The sequence below is a fragment of the Photinus pyralis genome, unplaced genomic scaffold, assembly GCF_008802855.1.
Source record: "Photinus pyralis isolate 1611_PpyrPB1 unplaced genomic scaffold, Ppyr1.3 Ppyr1.4_LG4, whole genome shotgun sequence".
Lineage (NCBI taxonomy): Eukaryota > Metazoa > Arthropoda > Insecta > Coleoptera > Lampyridae > Photinus > Photinus pyralis.
Window position 1 is genome coordinate 18,355,384 of NW_022170511.1, and position 15,162 is coordinate 18,370,545.

At 35.9% G+C, this 15,162-nt stretch overlaps 2 protein-coding genes across 7 annotated transcripts in view; one reads left to right on the plus strand and one right to left on the minus strand.

Annotated features, from left to right (window-relative positions):
* Positions 1-15,162, minus strand: part of LOC116168202 — a 27,048-nt gene continuing 11,886 nt past the window's right edge. For 5 of the 6 annotated variants that reach the window (XR_004144730.1, XM_031483895.1, XM_031483899.1 and 2 more), the window contains 2 exons: positions 962-1,217; positions 1-217 (listed from right to left, as the gene is read on the minus strand). Coding sequence is in view for 5 of the 6 variants with exons in the window: in XM_031483895.1 (XP_031339755.1) it covers positions 80-217; positions 962-1,217 (394 nt within the window). In the remaining variant the exon portion in view is untranslated. Of the gene's footprint in view, positions 218-961; positions 1,218-10,041; positions 10,444-15,162 lie in introns of those variants that run through there. The other variant, XM_031483900.1, reaches the window with a different exon arrangement.
* Positions 2,340-13,130, plus strand: LOC116168201. The gene is made up of 3 exons (XM_031483894.1): positions 2,340-2,781; positions 9,507-9,584; positions 12,022-13,130. Exons 1-3 carry the CDS (start codon positions 2,511-2,513, stop codon positions 12,939-12,941), a joined length of 1,269 nt encoding a protein of 422 aa, XP_031339754.1. The 5' UTR covers positions 2,340-2,510; the 3' UTR covers positions 12,942-13,130.

Consider the following 15,162-nt stretch of genomic DNA (forward strand, 5'->3'; position numbering starts at 1 on the left):
AATTCTTTATAATTTATTTGTGTCTCAATCAATTTTTTTATTAAATAATTTAGTCTAAATGTGTTGTAGGTACACTCTGTTATTTATTAATAGAATCAATGTATAGATTGAGGTAATTTTCACACCTTTCTCTTCGTTTCAATTTTTCGTCTGAATATAACTGTGTATAGGCATCCACGCCTTCATGATTATGCTTATACCAACAGAGGCGTATCTTCTGAAAAATAAAATTTTATTATTGCTCTTCTGGTATAAAAACAGTCACGTCAATCGTCGCCCGTAGCCGCCCTTCGCAAAACTTGGTCGCCTATGAGGTGTAGGTACACAAATTATGCTATTATATTTTCGTCTCTGTCTAGCCCATGCGAAGAAAAAGACATAAGTTTTGCAGTGGGCAACTACCTGGGACTGTTTTTATACTAGACGACGTATAGGCAGTGGCGGATTTAAATTTTTTGCGCCCCTAGGCACACCGAAAGATATGCGCCCCAAAATAATCTTTAAATTGCAATAAATTTTAAGATGCTAATAGGAATCAAATTTTATAACTTGAAATTTTTTAAACTAATATGAAAAGAAATACAGTGTACCTAAGATTAAGTATTTACACACGTCAAAACTTGGATTCTCGATTATTGTTCTTGCAGTTACAGTTTGTTTAAAAAATCTCCCAATTCCAATTAATTTTAATTAAAGATTTTTGTCATTTGTAACTTCTTAGGGGGCGTATTTTAAAACTTAAAATGTTACCTAAAATAAATGTAGTGCAAAAAATGCCGCCCTCTAAAGGTGCCGCCCCTAGGCACGTGCCTAGTGTGCCTATATGTAAATCCGCCACTGCGTATAGGAATTGCTCAATAAAAATTATATAGCTTAACTTATCTTGTTTGAAGCTCTCTATAAATTTACTTGCCAACTCTAATGCAGATAATTATGTTGATATTGGGCCCTAGTTACTTACTTGAAATTCCTTCAATTGTTTCATGGTAAAGTCTTCCCTCAAAACTTTTTCTTCCTCCATACAAATGTGACATAGAAAACTGGTATAGTTTTTATGCCAATAATCGTCCTTGCAAATATCGCCACATCGGCCACAATTATGCAATGCTTTCGCCGTACATTCAACTTCGACGGCGGGAATTATTTTAGGTAACCCAAAATTATAATCGCACTTTGTTCGCCGACACAGTTTCTTTGTTACACAGTAATGGCCTGGTCTGAAAGTATAATTGAATAACTTTAGTATATGTCAAGAGCTACTCTATCTCAGTGAGTTAGTTGAAAAAAACCCGTGATTATTTACCGTACACTTAATTGGCGTGTTTCCGGGTACAAATTATGCTGTAACGGAACACGTGTTTTCAAAGACGAACCTGCTGTGGCAGAAATCTGGTCAACGTTATATTATCTAAAGGCTAGACTAAGGTATTAATGGTCACATCGACACCGAAAATCCATTTGATCGTTGTATAAGTATGCTCATTGTATGATTACTTATTCAATGATTAGATACGAACTCCAAAAACGATTACCTACGTATATCCGTACATACCAGTACATACATGAATAAGTTACTTATTCAATGGTACATAGTACCAAAGAGTATATAACGTATATACTCTTTGATAGTACATACCTATGAGTTTGATTCAGAGACATGAGAGAGGAGATCGCTGATCGACGAGTGCGCATCCAAGAAAGGGTGCGACCTCATGGGCGCTGCCATTTTTACACCCGTTGTGTCATGTTGTGTTTATAGTGGTGTTATTTTAGCCTGTGTTCGTGTTTAGGAGAGCTTTTTTCGAGGTTTAAGTGTTTATTTTGTAACGTCAACGTCACTGGCATTTTCTTTTGTTCAATTGGATTGAGATATTAGTTTCTTCCTACGGAGCTGCTGCCGAATAGAGTGTAGTGTATGAAGATTGCGTTAGATGTCTCTGGGTTGCGTCAGTAAACCTTTATAGTCCTGTTCAAATTTCGCGCTTCAATGGGTGTCAAAATGGCAGCCCCCTTGTTTTGTCACTTCGCGCAGTTTCATGCGCTATCTCCTCTCTCCATGTCTCTGGTTTGATTATAAAATACAAGGTACATACGTAAATAGAAATGGTGCAATGTGTGTTGTCTACCCACAGCTCTGTGGATAGGTATTTTTTGTTTTTGTTGCACCTACCTACTTTTACGAAATGTAAATAAAAAATAAATAAATATAAAATTTAAGATGTTTCCTCTTGCATTAACTGCTTTAATCAAAAGAAGGAAACCGACTACAAACGAGCCACTGCAATCTGATCTGTTGTGTAAATACGCGCGGAGAAACGTGAGAGGCGCTACCTAATGTCAATCCTCTCGTACGAATATGGCCCTGAAAGCTAGACGGCGTTGTCAGTCGCTGGTGGTTCCCAAACTTACACGGCCGTTTGTTCTCAAGATTTGCTGTTATCTTTCCTTGTTTTCAAGTATAGAAATCGCGTTCGTTTTAAATCACATTTTTCATATCGCGCGAATGAAAAATGAGTACGGCAGGTCATACCTGCGTGTATTTTAACTGTTACAAGACCGATCGAGCTTTCAAGGGTATCAGTTTTTTCAAATTTCCTGTAAAAGATCAGGAGCGTACGGAAACATGGAGGATAAATTGTGGAAACCCGGTCGTGGCAGAACTACCTTATGATAAACTGGCCAATAAATTGATATGCGAGGATCACTTTTCACCAATTCACATTTACCATAACAGCAAACGGAAAATGTTACGCGGAAATGCGGTTCCTGTTCATTTTGAAGGTAAGTCCAACATTCCTGCCGTAGAAAAAAAGACCAAAACATACATGGTTATTAAAAGCGACATAGGTAGCCATTTTATTTTCTACGTTACGACAAATACAGGGGCGTACCGTACTTGACGCAGTCCACGGAGTCTGAATTCCGACGTGACTCCGTTTAAAGCGCATGCGTTATTTACTCGCTCGGATTTAAAAATTAGAATTTTAAAAATCATGACCATTGAATTTATAACTAAATTAAACTTGTACGAGTGAAGGTTGAGTATTTTATGATTCTTAAATTAGTAATTTTGCTATTTGAAAAATACTTAATTTAAAATTGCTGGAAATAAAACTATCAGTTCGCTTTATTTAAATAGTAATTGCTTATACACGGAAAATAATACAACATGAAAGGTACCTAGAAACGATATGCATGGTATATATTGTTGTGTTATTTTGTTTTAGTTGTAACTTGAAGGAAATTATAGAGCGTCTGGATGTGACAATTTTGTTTAGTTCATTTAATTAACCGGGGGGGTTATTAATAATTTGAGACACAGGATTGCGTAAATTTCATGTTATAGTTTTGGTTCAATTTCTTAGAAGTGTTCTGTTTTTATTTTATTCCTAGAATTTTTTTCGATGTAAATTTCTTTTTAAAATTTTATTTGCCGTTAACGAGGTATAGCGCGAAGTAGAGATAAGGTTCTTCGCAGAATTGCCGGGCGTACGTGCCGTTTAGCAAGAAGTTGAAAAATCGACGCTTCGCGTGATTGGCGGACGGGATGTTGAAGAAAGGAGAAGGGCTTTTGGCTTAAATAGGAAAATTTTGGAAGAGAGCGGGGCTTTTTGGTCGTTACAAAGCCAACCGGCGCTTCTTCGGTTACGTTATTTTTGAATTTTGTGGAAGTTTTCCTGCGTAGTTGGATCCAGGTTTAATTAGAATTTTTGTGTCTGCCGTTTTAAGAAGAATTTTTGAGAAGTTTAAGAAGTTTGTCGCCGTCCTGTTTGTTTTATTTTGCGGAAACACGGAAGTTTTGAATTTGTGGGTACCCGAAGAGAGAAGACGTCGGTGTTTGAGTGGTTGGTTTACGTGATTGTGTACGGATACCTCTTTTTATCGGAATACGTTATTCGGACTAATTTTAAAAGTAAGTAGTAGTTAGTATTTTGTTTTGTCATGTTTTTTTTTTGTAATGTTTGAGTAATTTGTTTTTTTTTGTGTGTGTCATTTATCTGTTTAAAATTGTAACATTTTGTAAAACAGTAATTTACGCAATTTTTTGTTTGAAATTAAACCAGTCATTGCAATCCAGGTTTTGTTTATTAGAGTCAAGGAGAGGTAATTGTCGGCGTCTCTTACTTTGTTTCAAGTTTATTAAATCTGGGGGTAAAGTTTCATATTGGAATTTAAGGATTTGGTTAAGCCACCTATTTATGTCATTGTTGGAATGCTGTGGGGTGGCAGAATCCAGCTGGACCTTGAGATGCGGGAAAAATTTTGTTTTCATTTTATTTACAACTGAGCTAGCTAGAGGTAAATCGTGGGATTCCCAGAAGTGAAGGTTAGGTCTCACAACAATATACAAAGCGGTTCTATAGAAAATGCCGGCTATCTAAATCTCCAAAAGGAGACTTCGGAATATTATGAAATTGTTTTTAACATACATTATAATTTCATTTTTGCCAAAAATGACGTTTGCAGTCCAAATCCTAGTCAGGACTGTAATTGTTATTTAATTAGGGCTGTTGAGTTTAACATACAGTCGCACTTCTTAATACTTTTTATAGTCTATTGTCCGTTGTTGAATATCAGGATATTAATATGTAGGTAATTTTCATGCGCTTTTTATGTAGTCATGCCGCTTTCCAAAAAGAAGTAAATAATAAAACATTTAATATGAAAGGTTATTTCGATACTCCAAAAATCAAATTCAAAATGATGGTTTTTTCTCTTTCTAACTATGGTTTATTTTCATTTTTATTATATGAGAGACTAACTTACTTGTACCACTGCAGCTCACTTAACTGACAGCCAACCAAAGTTATTAATTCAGTCAAGTCAACTGAACTGAGATTGAACATTTTATCCTCGATTTTATCTGAAACATTGGATATATGGTTCCTCAAAACAACAATTTGTTTAAAGAAACTTTATGGTATCCAATATTATAACAAATTTACTACCAATCTACGTAATTTAACTGATTAGTCAGTAGCGTAATTTTAACCATAGATAGAAAACCATAGCCGAGACCATAGCCATAGCCTTTTGGGAAGTACTGATAAATGCATGGAAAATGCTGTAAAGTTACTCGCCTTAGGGCGAAAACCTGTTTACTTGTTTAGATATAGCAGCATAAAGGACTAATTATATTACATAATCAAATTTATAATAATAATAATAATAATAATAATTTTATTCGTCCAATGTGAGTGTGTGAATATTTATTTTATTTTTTATTTTTCTTTAGAACCCTACATAACTTCACCAGACACAGACACAGACACTAATCGTTACTTGATTTTAATCCGTGCGATTAGTTAACCAGGCTAGACCTGAGTTCTCACAAGAAACACCGACCATAATAATTTTATTCGTCCCTTGAACTTGATCGTTGTGGGATAAGTCATTACAATAAAAATACAGTCAGTAAACACAAATTACAAAAGAAATAGAGCATACAAATTCGAATTAGTTTATAATCTGTCATCAAAATATTCCTTAAGGGAATAATAACTTTTTTCAATTAGCATCTTTGTCACCGAGTTTTTAAAATGTGAAGCTGATAAAATGTTTTTAATGTTTCTAGGCAATTTATTGTACACTTTTATAGGCATGATATAACAATTTTTTGCCGACAAGGTGTATTTATGGGCCGGTATCGGTAGATGGTCGTCCCGCCGTAGATCGTATTTGTCCTGCCTATCGGTGGAGAGGTAAATTTTATGTTTACGGACATAGATCGCGCACTGCAAAATATATACAGAGGGCACTGTAAGTACGTGCAAGTCCTTGAACAATTGTCTGCATGGGTAGCCGTAAGGTTTGTAACAAATTATCCGTAGCATTCTCTTTTGTATAATGAGGATGCTGTTAAGTTTCGAGCTATTACCCCAAAGTACCACACCATAAGACACTATAGAGTGTACGTGGGCATAATAATAATTAAGCAATATTTTAAGAGTAACAGAATGACGGAGGCGCCATAGCACATAACATTTTTTTGACAAAATATTGCACAAGTAGTCAATATGCGAGTGCCACGTGAGATTGCAATCAATAAATATACCCAAAAACTTCATGGTTTGATGTTGGCGAATACATTTATTGTCAAGTCTGACTAAAAGACTGTAATTAGGCACTTGGGTGGAAAAAGTCACTAGGTTAGTTTTTTCACTGTTTAATATAAGTCCATTTCGGTGACAATAATCCGCCATTTTTAACGCGCACCTGTTTGCACCTTCAGTTGACGCTTGTACCGTATCAGCTGTAATTAACGCTGAAGTGTCGTCCGCAAATAGAGTCAGAAGTTCAATGTTATTGTTGAAAGAGTCTATTAAATTATTTAAAAAAATGACAAAAAGTAAAGGCCCTAGAGTACTTCCTTGAGGAACACCAATACACACTTCTTTCCGTGACGAGTTGTACTTACTACCTTCCGCCGCTATAGAGACAATTTGTGATCGTCCGGTTAAATAAGAAACTATCCATTGGTAAGCAATACCCCGGACTCCGTAGTGTTGTAGTTTATGTAAAAGGAGTTTTTGATCTACTACATCAAATGCTTTAGAATAATCAAAAAAAAGTCCAGTGACTTTTTTCCCTAATTCGAGATTTCGGAAGATACAGCGTACAGATGAAAGGACTGCATCTTGGGTGGATAATCCTCTTCGGAAACCAAATTGATGCGGATACAGGATCACAATTGTGGCGTAATAAGAAGTTCATTAATCGTGCATAAAACGCTTTCTCAAGAATTTTTGAGAAAGCAGATAGCAAAGATATGGGTCGGTAATTTCCAAATTCGTTTGAGGCGCCTTTTTTGTGTACCGGAATCACAATTGCAGTTTTTAGTACTTTTGGAAATGTTCCATCTGCAAAAGATGTATTTATTAGGTGACACAACACGGGTGTAATATCGCTAGTAATGTCCTTCAAAATAGCACAAGGAATTCCATCACTTCCTGCAGAATACTTATTGGTGATTGACCTAATAATATTCTCAGTTTCTAATTCATCGATGGGTTTTAAGAATAAGGTGTATTTACAGTTGGTGCCGATAGCGATGTTGGAAGTTGTAGGGTTTGTGGTTCTAGACAGCTCTTCTACTGAGGAAATAAAAAGGGTATTGAAATTCTCCGCGATGGCCGCATATCCAACTAAAGTGTTGTTTGTGGCATCTCGGAATTCTTTCGGATATTCACTATGCTTAGAGGGGCATTTGGTTTCCTGCGAGATTATTTTCCACGCGCATTTGGACTTCACTGGAGCGTTCTCGTAGATAGAGTCGTGATATTGTTTCTTTGCAGATTCAATCTGTTCCTTGTGGTGTTTGTAGAGTAAGTTGTATTTTATTTTTAAGTTTGCGTCACCGCTACGTTTGCATATAAGAGAGATTTCACGCAGAAGGGAGCCTCTATTTATGATGTCCCTAGTGATCCAAGGTTTAGTTTTACATGCTGTCGTTGCCTTCTTGTGCACGCTTTCAATCGGAAATGCCTTGTCCAAATAATATTGGAATTTCTCTAGAAAATTGGAAAATTTGTCATCCAAGGTATGCTGGGCGAATACAGAGTCCCATTTTTCGCTTGCAAACAACTCTTTAAAATGCGCTATATTAGTGTCTTTCCTAAAGTTTCTTTTTGTGTACGTCATGGTACTTGGATATAGGTTTATATGGTTTGGTAAAGTGACATCGATAACTTGCGCAAAGTGATCAGATAGGTAACAGCCAACAGTTTGAGAAGCAATTTGAGTCATATCATGATTTGTAATGATATTATCAATCAATGTCCTAGAGGGGCCCTGCAAACGTGAGCATTCTCGAAAGCATGGATGCAGTCCAAATGAAGAGAAGGTGTTTATGAAGTCGCCGGCTTGAGCGTTCTTTTCTAATAAATTGATGTTGAAATCCCCACAAATAAAGGTTAGTGCATTTTTATTTACAAAATAATGTGAAAGTTTTTCGAGCTGATTTATAAACAACCTGACGTCATTAGAAGGTGGTCGATATAAGCTAAATAAAAGTAATGATAGATTATCATTTACCAGTTTTACACCGGTCACCTCAAACGACATTTCGTTGATAATAGGAACATTTATCGGTGTAACGGTACACTTATAGTCATTACGCACTAACACTACGGTCCCGCCGCCGCGACGGTCGCTTCGACAAAAGGAATTAATGGTGTTATAGTTTAAGATTTTTAAACATTCAATTCCTTCCGCACTGAGCCACGTCTCGGTTAAACAAACTACCTCAGGGTTTTTTTACAGAAATTAAGAACACCTCTAACATGTCTATTTTGCGTTTTAAGCTACGCACATTTAGGTTGAGTATTTTCAGTCCGTTCCTCAACTTCTTGGGAATTTTTGGCGAAAATTTTGCCTCGAAAAAACTGTTTGACTAATGCTCCCATCGGCCAGATGCTAGGATTCGTAGCTGCATCGTAGTTGTGTTCACTGACTAAAACTCTAAAAGAAGAGTAGCTTTCGGGATATTTTGACGTCAATTGTTCACAGCTCACTTCAGGAAATTTATCTTGCAAGAAGTTAATGATATCTTCTTCAGTGGTAGACGGGAATAAGCGAGATACAAAAATTGAATGTTTTTTTGGAACTGCTTTCACTTTGGAGGTGCTGCTGGTGCCAACTACTGCTACTGATTTGGAGTTTCTTGAGGGTTTCTTGCTTTGAACAAGGGTATAGCCGTCCGTAGGGTTGTCAGTTTTATGTTCACGCGATTGAATTTTTGATTGCTTGTCGGAAGTGGATGCCACTGGGCAGGTAGGTAAAAGTTGCACAGAATGAGCATTGTCAGGTTTTTTGTTAACTTTTGGGATGTTAGTTTTTGAAAGTTCGTCTTCCAGAGAACTACCCGTAGTTTTAAGACGTGATTTATTACTGTTAGTTAAGGCATTCGAGTAAGTAGTTAAAGCGATTTTGGGTCGACTTATCTTGGTTAACAGTAGCACTTGAATTTGATTTTAGATGCTTCAGAAAGTCTTTCAAAATGGTATTTTTATCATTCAGTTCAATGATAATACGGTCTTTAGCTTTTATAATTTCAAATTTAAGAGAAATAACTTAAATTAAGGCAAAAATTGTGTTAATTAATTTTATAATTTTACTAATCTGATCATGATTTTGATGTTCATTTAGGTTCTTTCTTTAATAATGCTCCACGAATGATAGTACTTTCTATTAAAAAATAGTCCCTCTTATTTCTGTATACGCACGCCACTGTAAATAATTTTAAAGCATATAGATTTACTTATACATTTTTAATATTTGATGTTACTACATCCAAACTAACCAAAGTTCGTCACTGGCCACAAATTTAAAGTACGCATATTTGCTGTTTTTATCATTTTGGATGCCATAAAGTTTCTTTAAAAAAATCTTGTTTTGAAGATATATCGAGTGTTCCAGACAAAATGTTCACCCTGTATAAAGAAGTGATGAGTATAATTACCGTTGGATACATTATAACCATCGTTTAAAGAATATTTATTTTTCAGCCTTTGAAACGGAAATGACTCCAGTAATACCCAAAGAGGAACCTTTATCAGATAGAGAAGATTCCCCACCATCACCAGGTTAGTATAGTTCAGTATCCGTTTGTGTTGCGCGCGCTCTGATAACTATAGGTTTTTATGTAGGTAGATGATTATTTACTCGAATGAGATGAAAAGATGTAACGGTAAAGGGGCATACTGCAGATAATTTCTTTAGTTTTTTAGTTTTAGAAATTGGTATGTTAGAAACACATCCATTTGGAATGTAAATAGTTAGGAGGGAGTTTAGGTTTACCGTAGTTTACCCTCGCACCCCTACATATACAGGGCGAGTGAGGGGGAGAGGGAGAGGGAGATATTTTTAAAAGTCATAAAAGTATCTTTCCGGAAATACCAAAAAAATTCAATTTGGATGGTCTGGTTATAAATTAATTTTAAAACGCGAACAAACAAACAAAATAAATGGCTTTTACACATTCCACGTTTTGATTGTATAAGATTTATTTTATTAAATGTTAAAAATGGTATCTACCAGTACACAGACACATACAGTGTGTGTTGAAATGTTTTGTGTCTTAGCACCTGAATATTATCAGGTGGAGTCCCAGCAGACAAGCTTTCCAATGTCCAGAAACAAAGAAATCGAGCGAATACAAGAGACTGCGGTGCCCATTTTAGGTAGCACCTCCTTCGCCAATCCATTTAATAGGATACCGTCGGTTAAGCCGCTACAGCGAGGGCATAAAATGAAGGAGATTCTGATCTTGTTGAAAGTACAAATTTTCTTCGTCTATAGCAGCATGTCCCCTTTGTCGTCTACTTGATTCTCCAAAGAACATGTGATTACAGTAGGGTCCGAGGTAAGGTCTATCACTTCTTTGAATAGATTCTGACATAAATCCACCCATACGCACCCACATCCACACAAACCAGCCGGGTTCTTTAAATAAATAAATAAAACTTGTTTTTTTTTTCAGAATTTTATGAACTGACCAGGTAGATATATAGTTTTGCGACCGGTGTAGTTAGTTAGGTGTTTTTTAGTGCTTTTTCAAACTCATGTTGGAAGGCGCTATTAACTATTCTTAGAGTTTTCAAGACATTTAGTTCGATCTTTTTGCATTCAATTTAGGAGTTTATATATCTTCCATCAGACCCAAGAAAAATCTCGACCACTAATTTGCGCATGCGCAATGTCAACTTTCTTATTTATAGAGTAATTTTTTTGAATTTATAACCAAAGATTCTTCTAGTAAAGAGAAGCATATCGCATATTTTAAACATCAAGTTGGAAGTACTGATCAATTAATGGAATATCTGCCAAAGTTACTATTTTTTAAATTTTTTTAAAATTTGAAGTAGCACAAAAACATCATTGGAGATAATTAGGTTTATTCTTTAATTAACACTTTTGAGGATAAATAAGTTAACATAAACGTCAATATAGGTACCGAACTTTCGGTGTTTTCAAAAGATACTTTTGAAAAACAAAAGTTGCATCGATTTCCTGTTAATCGGAAGTGATGCCGCAAGTTTCAATACGCGATCGGATCGAGGATCGGATAGATCATAATGTCACATACGAGGTACATATAGGTATATGTTTGACAAATTTTTCGTATCTCGCAAAATAAAAGAGATATTGCGCTGACCCCCTTATGTTGAACGCACGGTATATGTACGAATGTACCTCAAATTTGAATTGAAAAGGGTTACAAAATTTGGCCTCACTCGTGTATTTATATTAGGCGACCACACCTTTACAGTGTGCTCAAGATAAGAATGAACAGCATGAGGAAATCGGTTAAATTAAAAAAAAATTCATTTTAGGGCTTTAGTAAAATGATGTTTGAAAAATTCGGAAATTCCGATCAGTGCCGAAGATATTCGGAAAAAATCGAAACTAACCATATCCGTTTTTATTTTTTCTGACCCTGTTTGAAAAGATATCAAGAAGAAATAACACTTCTTAATAGTCACTTTTTAAGCTCTACCTACAGGGTGGTACTCACAGATTTTCACTGCGACGTTTCGTCTTTGGGAGACCATCATCAAGTTCATATTTTTATATGGACCGGAAAAAACCACATACGGTATTGAGTATAATTTTTTGTTATGATTCTTTAACTTTATTATGTCATTTAAATGAACCACCAATGAATTATTCTGTCAACGTTTATTACACCAAAATGTTAAAAATTGATTATTATTTAAGTCAGAACAAAAGGCTGTGGGCACAATTTTGTTGAGCTTTTGTTTTTTGATGTTTTTTCAAACGGTCAGAAAAAATATAAACTAATACGGTTAATCCCGGCTTTTTTCGAAAATCTTCGGAACTGATTGTAATTTCTGAATTTTTAAAACATCATCTAAGCAACTACCCAACTTTTTTCTAATTTAACCAAATGTGGATCTCTTGTAGTTTCCGATGTTCCCAAGCTGTGTATTAATTTAAAAAAATTGATTATATAAATGATACAAAAATGATCTGTTTACATTTGACACTATTTACTTTTAGAGACTATGGTGATGACGACACCACTCAGAACATATGTTAATAAACGGTTCTCCCAAATTACATCTAAAGAAAAATGCCCCAATTTCTCCAATGAACAGGAAGTCGCTATGAACGAAATAAAGCAAGAGCCTTGTGATACATCGGCAGATCCCATTAAGGTTCTTCCCCCATTCGACTTTAATCACGCTTCTATCCATGTGGGAAATGGGATTCGTTTATTTCCTACCAGCAACACATCAGGTGAACATACACTTTCCACGGCCATTACAAGCCAACCGTTAGTCGCCACCGCAAACCAAAACGGAGCTGTTATGGAGGAAATAAAGGAGGAAGTCGAACCTGGGGTGATTAATCACATTTCGGTTCCCATGAAACGCCCTCAACTCAAGTTTATCTTTCCACATCAATATTATAAGTTAAAGGAGAGATATGCAAAATTGAAACAGACGAATAGTAAATTAAGAACGCAAATTTGGCGACTGAGGCATAGGCCCGATTTCAATCAAACGCTTTACGAAACTTTAGATTCGAAACCTCCAGCGGTCAAAACGTTCGTACTCATGCAACTTATTCATAGAAAATCAACGGCGTGGACAGAATCTGAAAAACAGCTCGCTTTAACTATTTTTAAACGATCGCCGAGCACTTACAAATTATTGTCCAAAACTTTAGGTTTTGTATTGCCCGCAAGAAAAACAATATATACGTGGAAGCCCAATAAACCATCTGAAGGAGTAGAGAAAGGACAAGAAGAACATGATCAGGCAGAAAAACAAAATGAAACGTCTGATGGAATAGGGGAAGGTCAAGAAGGGCAATTTAAGGCGAGTGAACAAAATAAACCACCTGAAACAACGGAGGAACGACAGCAAGATGAAGCAAAGGAAGACCAGAGTGCTGCTATGGATGTGTCTGCTTAAGATGGGATCGCACGTTTTTTGTATCATAAATTGCTATAGGTACCTATCGCCAAAGAGTAACTATCTTTGCTATCGCTTATTAGGGAATTACATGTGATCAAAATTCCAGGAAAATGAATGTTTCCACAAAAGTTAATAATAAATACCTATACTATAGGTAATATGTTTTATAATAAATAATGAGAATTTCGTAGCTTTTTATTTGCGCATCTCTAAAAAAAAGCATGAACAGGTAAAGTAGCTATAGTCCTCCTTTGGTAAATCCAATATGGTAATGTATTCTCAATATCTAACGTCAAAAAGTGGAAACGTCCCTCCGGCCGCCCGTCAAGACGATAGCCCAATAACGATTTGACATATAAAAGCTCAAATTTGGTACACTGCAGACTGCAGGTAGGTCGGAAACTAGGCAAGCTGTGTTTAGATTAAGGCAGGGCCTCATGTTTTTGATACTTATTTTTTCTGCGTGGATTTATTTGTTTGTTTCGTTTAATTCCAGAGAGGAACAAACGAGCGGAGATATTTTTCCGCACGGAAGCCGGCCATTACCATAAGCACAATCTGTGCCATCCATAAGGTATTCTCAAATCTAGGTGGTGTACTCCTACGTGGGAGTACAAAAAAAATCTGCGGTCTGAGGCCCTTCACATGCACATAAAGACTTTGGTCGAGGAAGATGGTACTTATACTGTCTCCTTCGCCCCCTCTTACCAAAATCGATTTTTGTAAGCATATTACTTACCGAGACGGCAACTTTTCATTTTCAGACCGACAGGCCATATCCCTGTGCGCATGCGCAGAAGTACCTAACTTTCTAATTTGTTATTCTTGTTGAAATTTTAACAGCAGCACCTTTTAGTAAAAGCAATAATGGATCGATTATATTGAGCACATCAAAAACTGCGTACAAATGTAATTAGGTACCGTCAATTAAGTGCTCAATAAAAGACCAAGTGACGCATGAGAAGTAAATATAATAACGGGAAAGTGCTGGGTCTCAACATAATGCTTCCATGCGCAGTCATGTACCTACTTATTCGCCATTCAGGTTGGCAGCGAGACTTCTGGTGGCAGCACTTGTAATAGTTATTTAAGTACATAAAAGTCAGGAAAATGATGCATTACTGGCGAGGATATTGAAGTGCGAGGGCTCTTTGGGGCCGAGTACTTTAATTTCCGAGTCAGGTAATGTCATTTTACTGACGAGTTTTGTATTAAATTTTACCCGAAATAGTATTTTAATATAAAATTTCAATTTTTATATACGAGTAGAACTTTTGATTAATGTCAATCTGTTAGTGTTGACAGGAGTCATAGACACACAGAATACGGCCTTCTCAGAATAGAAACAGCAATGTTACAAATTTGTATGGTATTTTGGCGGACCCTGGTGGGTGTACTGTGAACTAAAGCTTCAAAAATCAGAGTAGCACCATCTGGTGACCAGCTTCTAAAGCCATGAAGTAATTTCCCCAATTCGATCTAAATCATAAATATCGATAAAAAATACACAGTTGTTAAATTGCAAGTGTATTTAGATACAATCACATTACATTATTTAACACAGACATCTTAAATTACATGTTTTCAAATTACATATAAAACTCAGAAGTAAGTGCAACTTACGCTTTGTAGATGTTAACACTTTGCAAAAAGATCCTTACGTAACGATTTGTCGTACGAAATATTTGGTTTTAATTGCTGTTTGGACTACATATTTTTGATAAAAAATATCTTTAGAACTAAATTTTTTGTTCCAAGAGGTAATAAAACCGTTTCAGCAAATTGTCACACAAGTTTTTGACAACAAATGTTAACTTGATCCTGGTGCTTACTTGTTACTTGAGAAGCGAGGGTGGAAGTTGTTGAATTATCTAAAACGAATTGCAATATAAGTATCTACGTCTATATAAATATAAAACTCAAGTCTACACCCTTTTGCGCCTATAGGTACAGTTGGTAATAATTCTGCGTCAATTTGTACCTGTTACTTACCTTGCATCACAGATCTACACATACACAGATTGCTAACCTTATGCATTTTTTGGGAAACAAATTTAGGTATACTTAAAAGCGCCCTCTATTGCGGAGCAGTATAAACATGTATCGTTTAAAACTGTAATATGACGCTTATGGATTTATGCGTTAGATGTCGCTGAAACAACATTAAAGTTTGCACAATTCGAATTCCTTAATATTCGTATTATTACAGTGGTATGAT

Bases quoted from the DNA above. Each gene is read 5' to 3' on its own strand.
- LOC116168201 (XM_031483894.1), top strand. From the start codon at position 2,511: ATGAGTACGGCAGGTCATACCTGCGTGTATTTTAACTGTTACAAGACC. The intron at 2,782-9,506 runs GTAAGTCCAACA...TTTATTTTTCAG, and splicing joins GGTTCCTGTTCATTTTGAAG to CCTTTGAAACGGAAATGACT. The intron at 9,585-12,021 runs GTTAGTATAGTT...ATTTACTTTTAG, and splicing joins AGATTCCCCACCATCACCAG to AGACTATGGTGATGACGACA.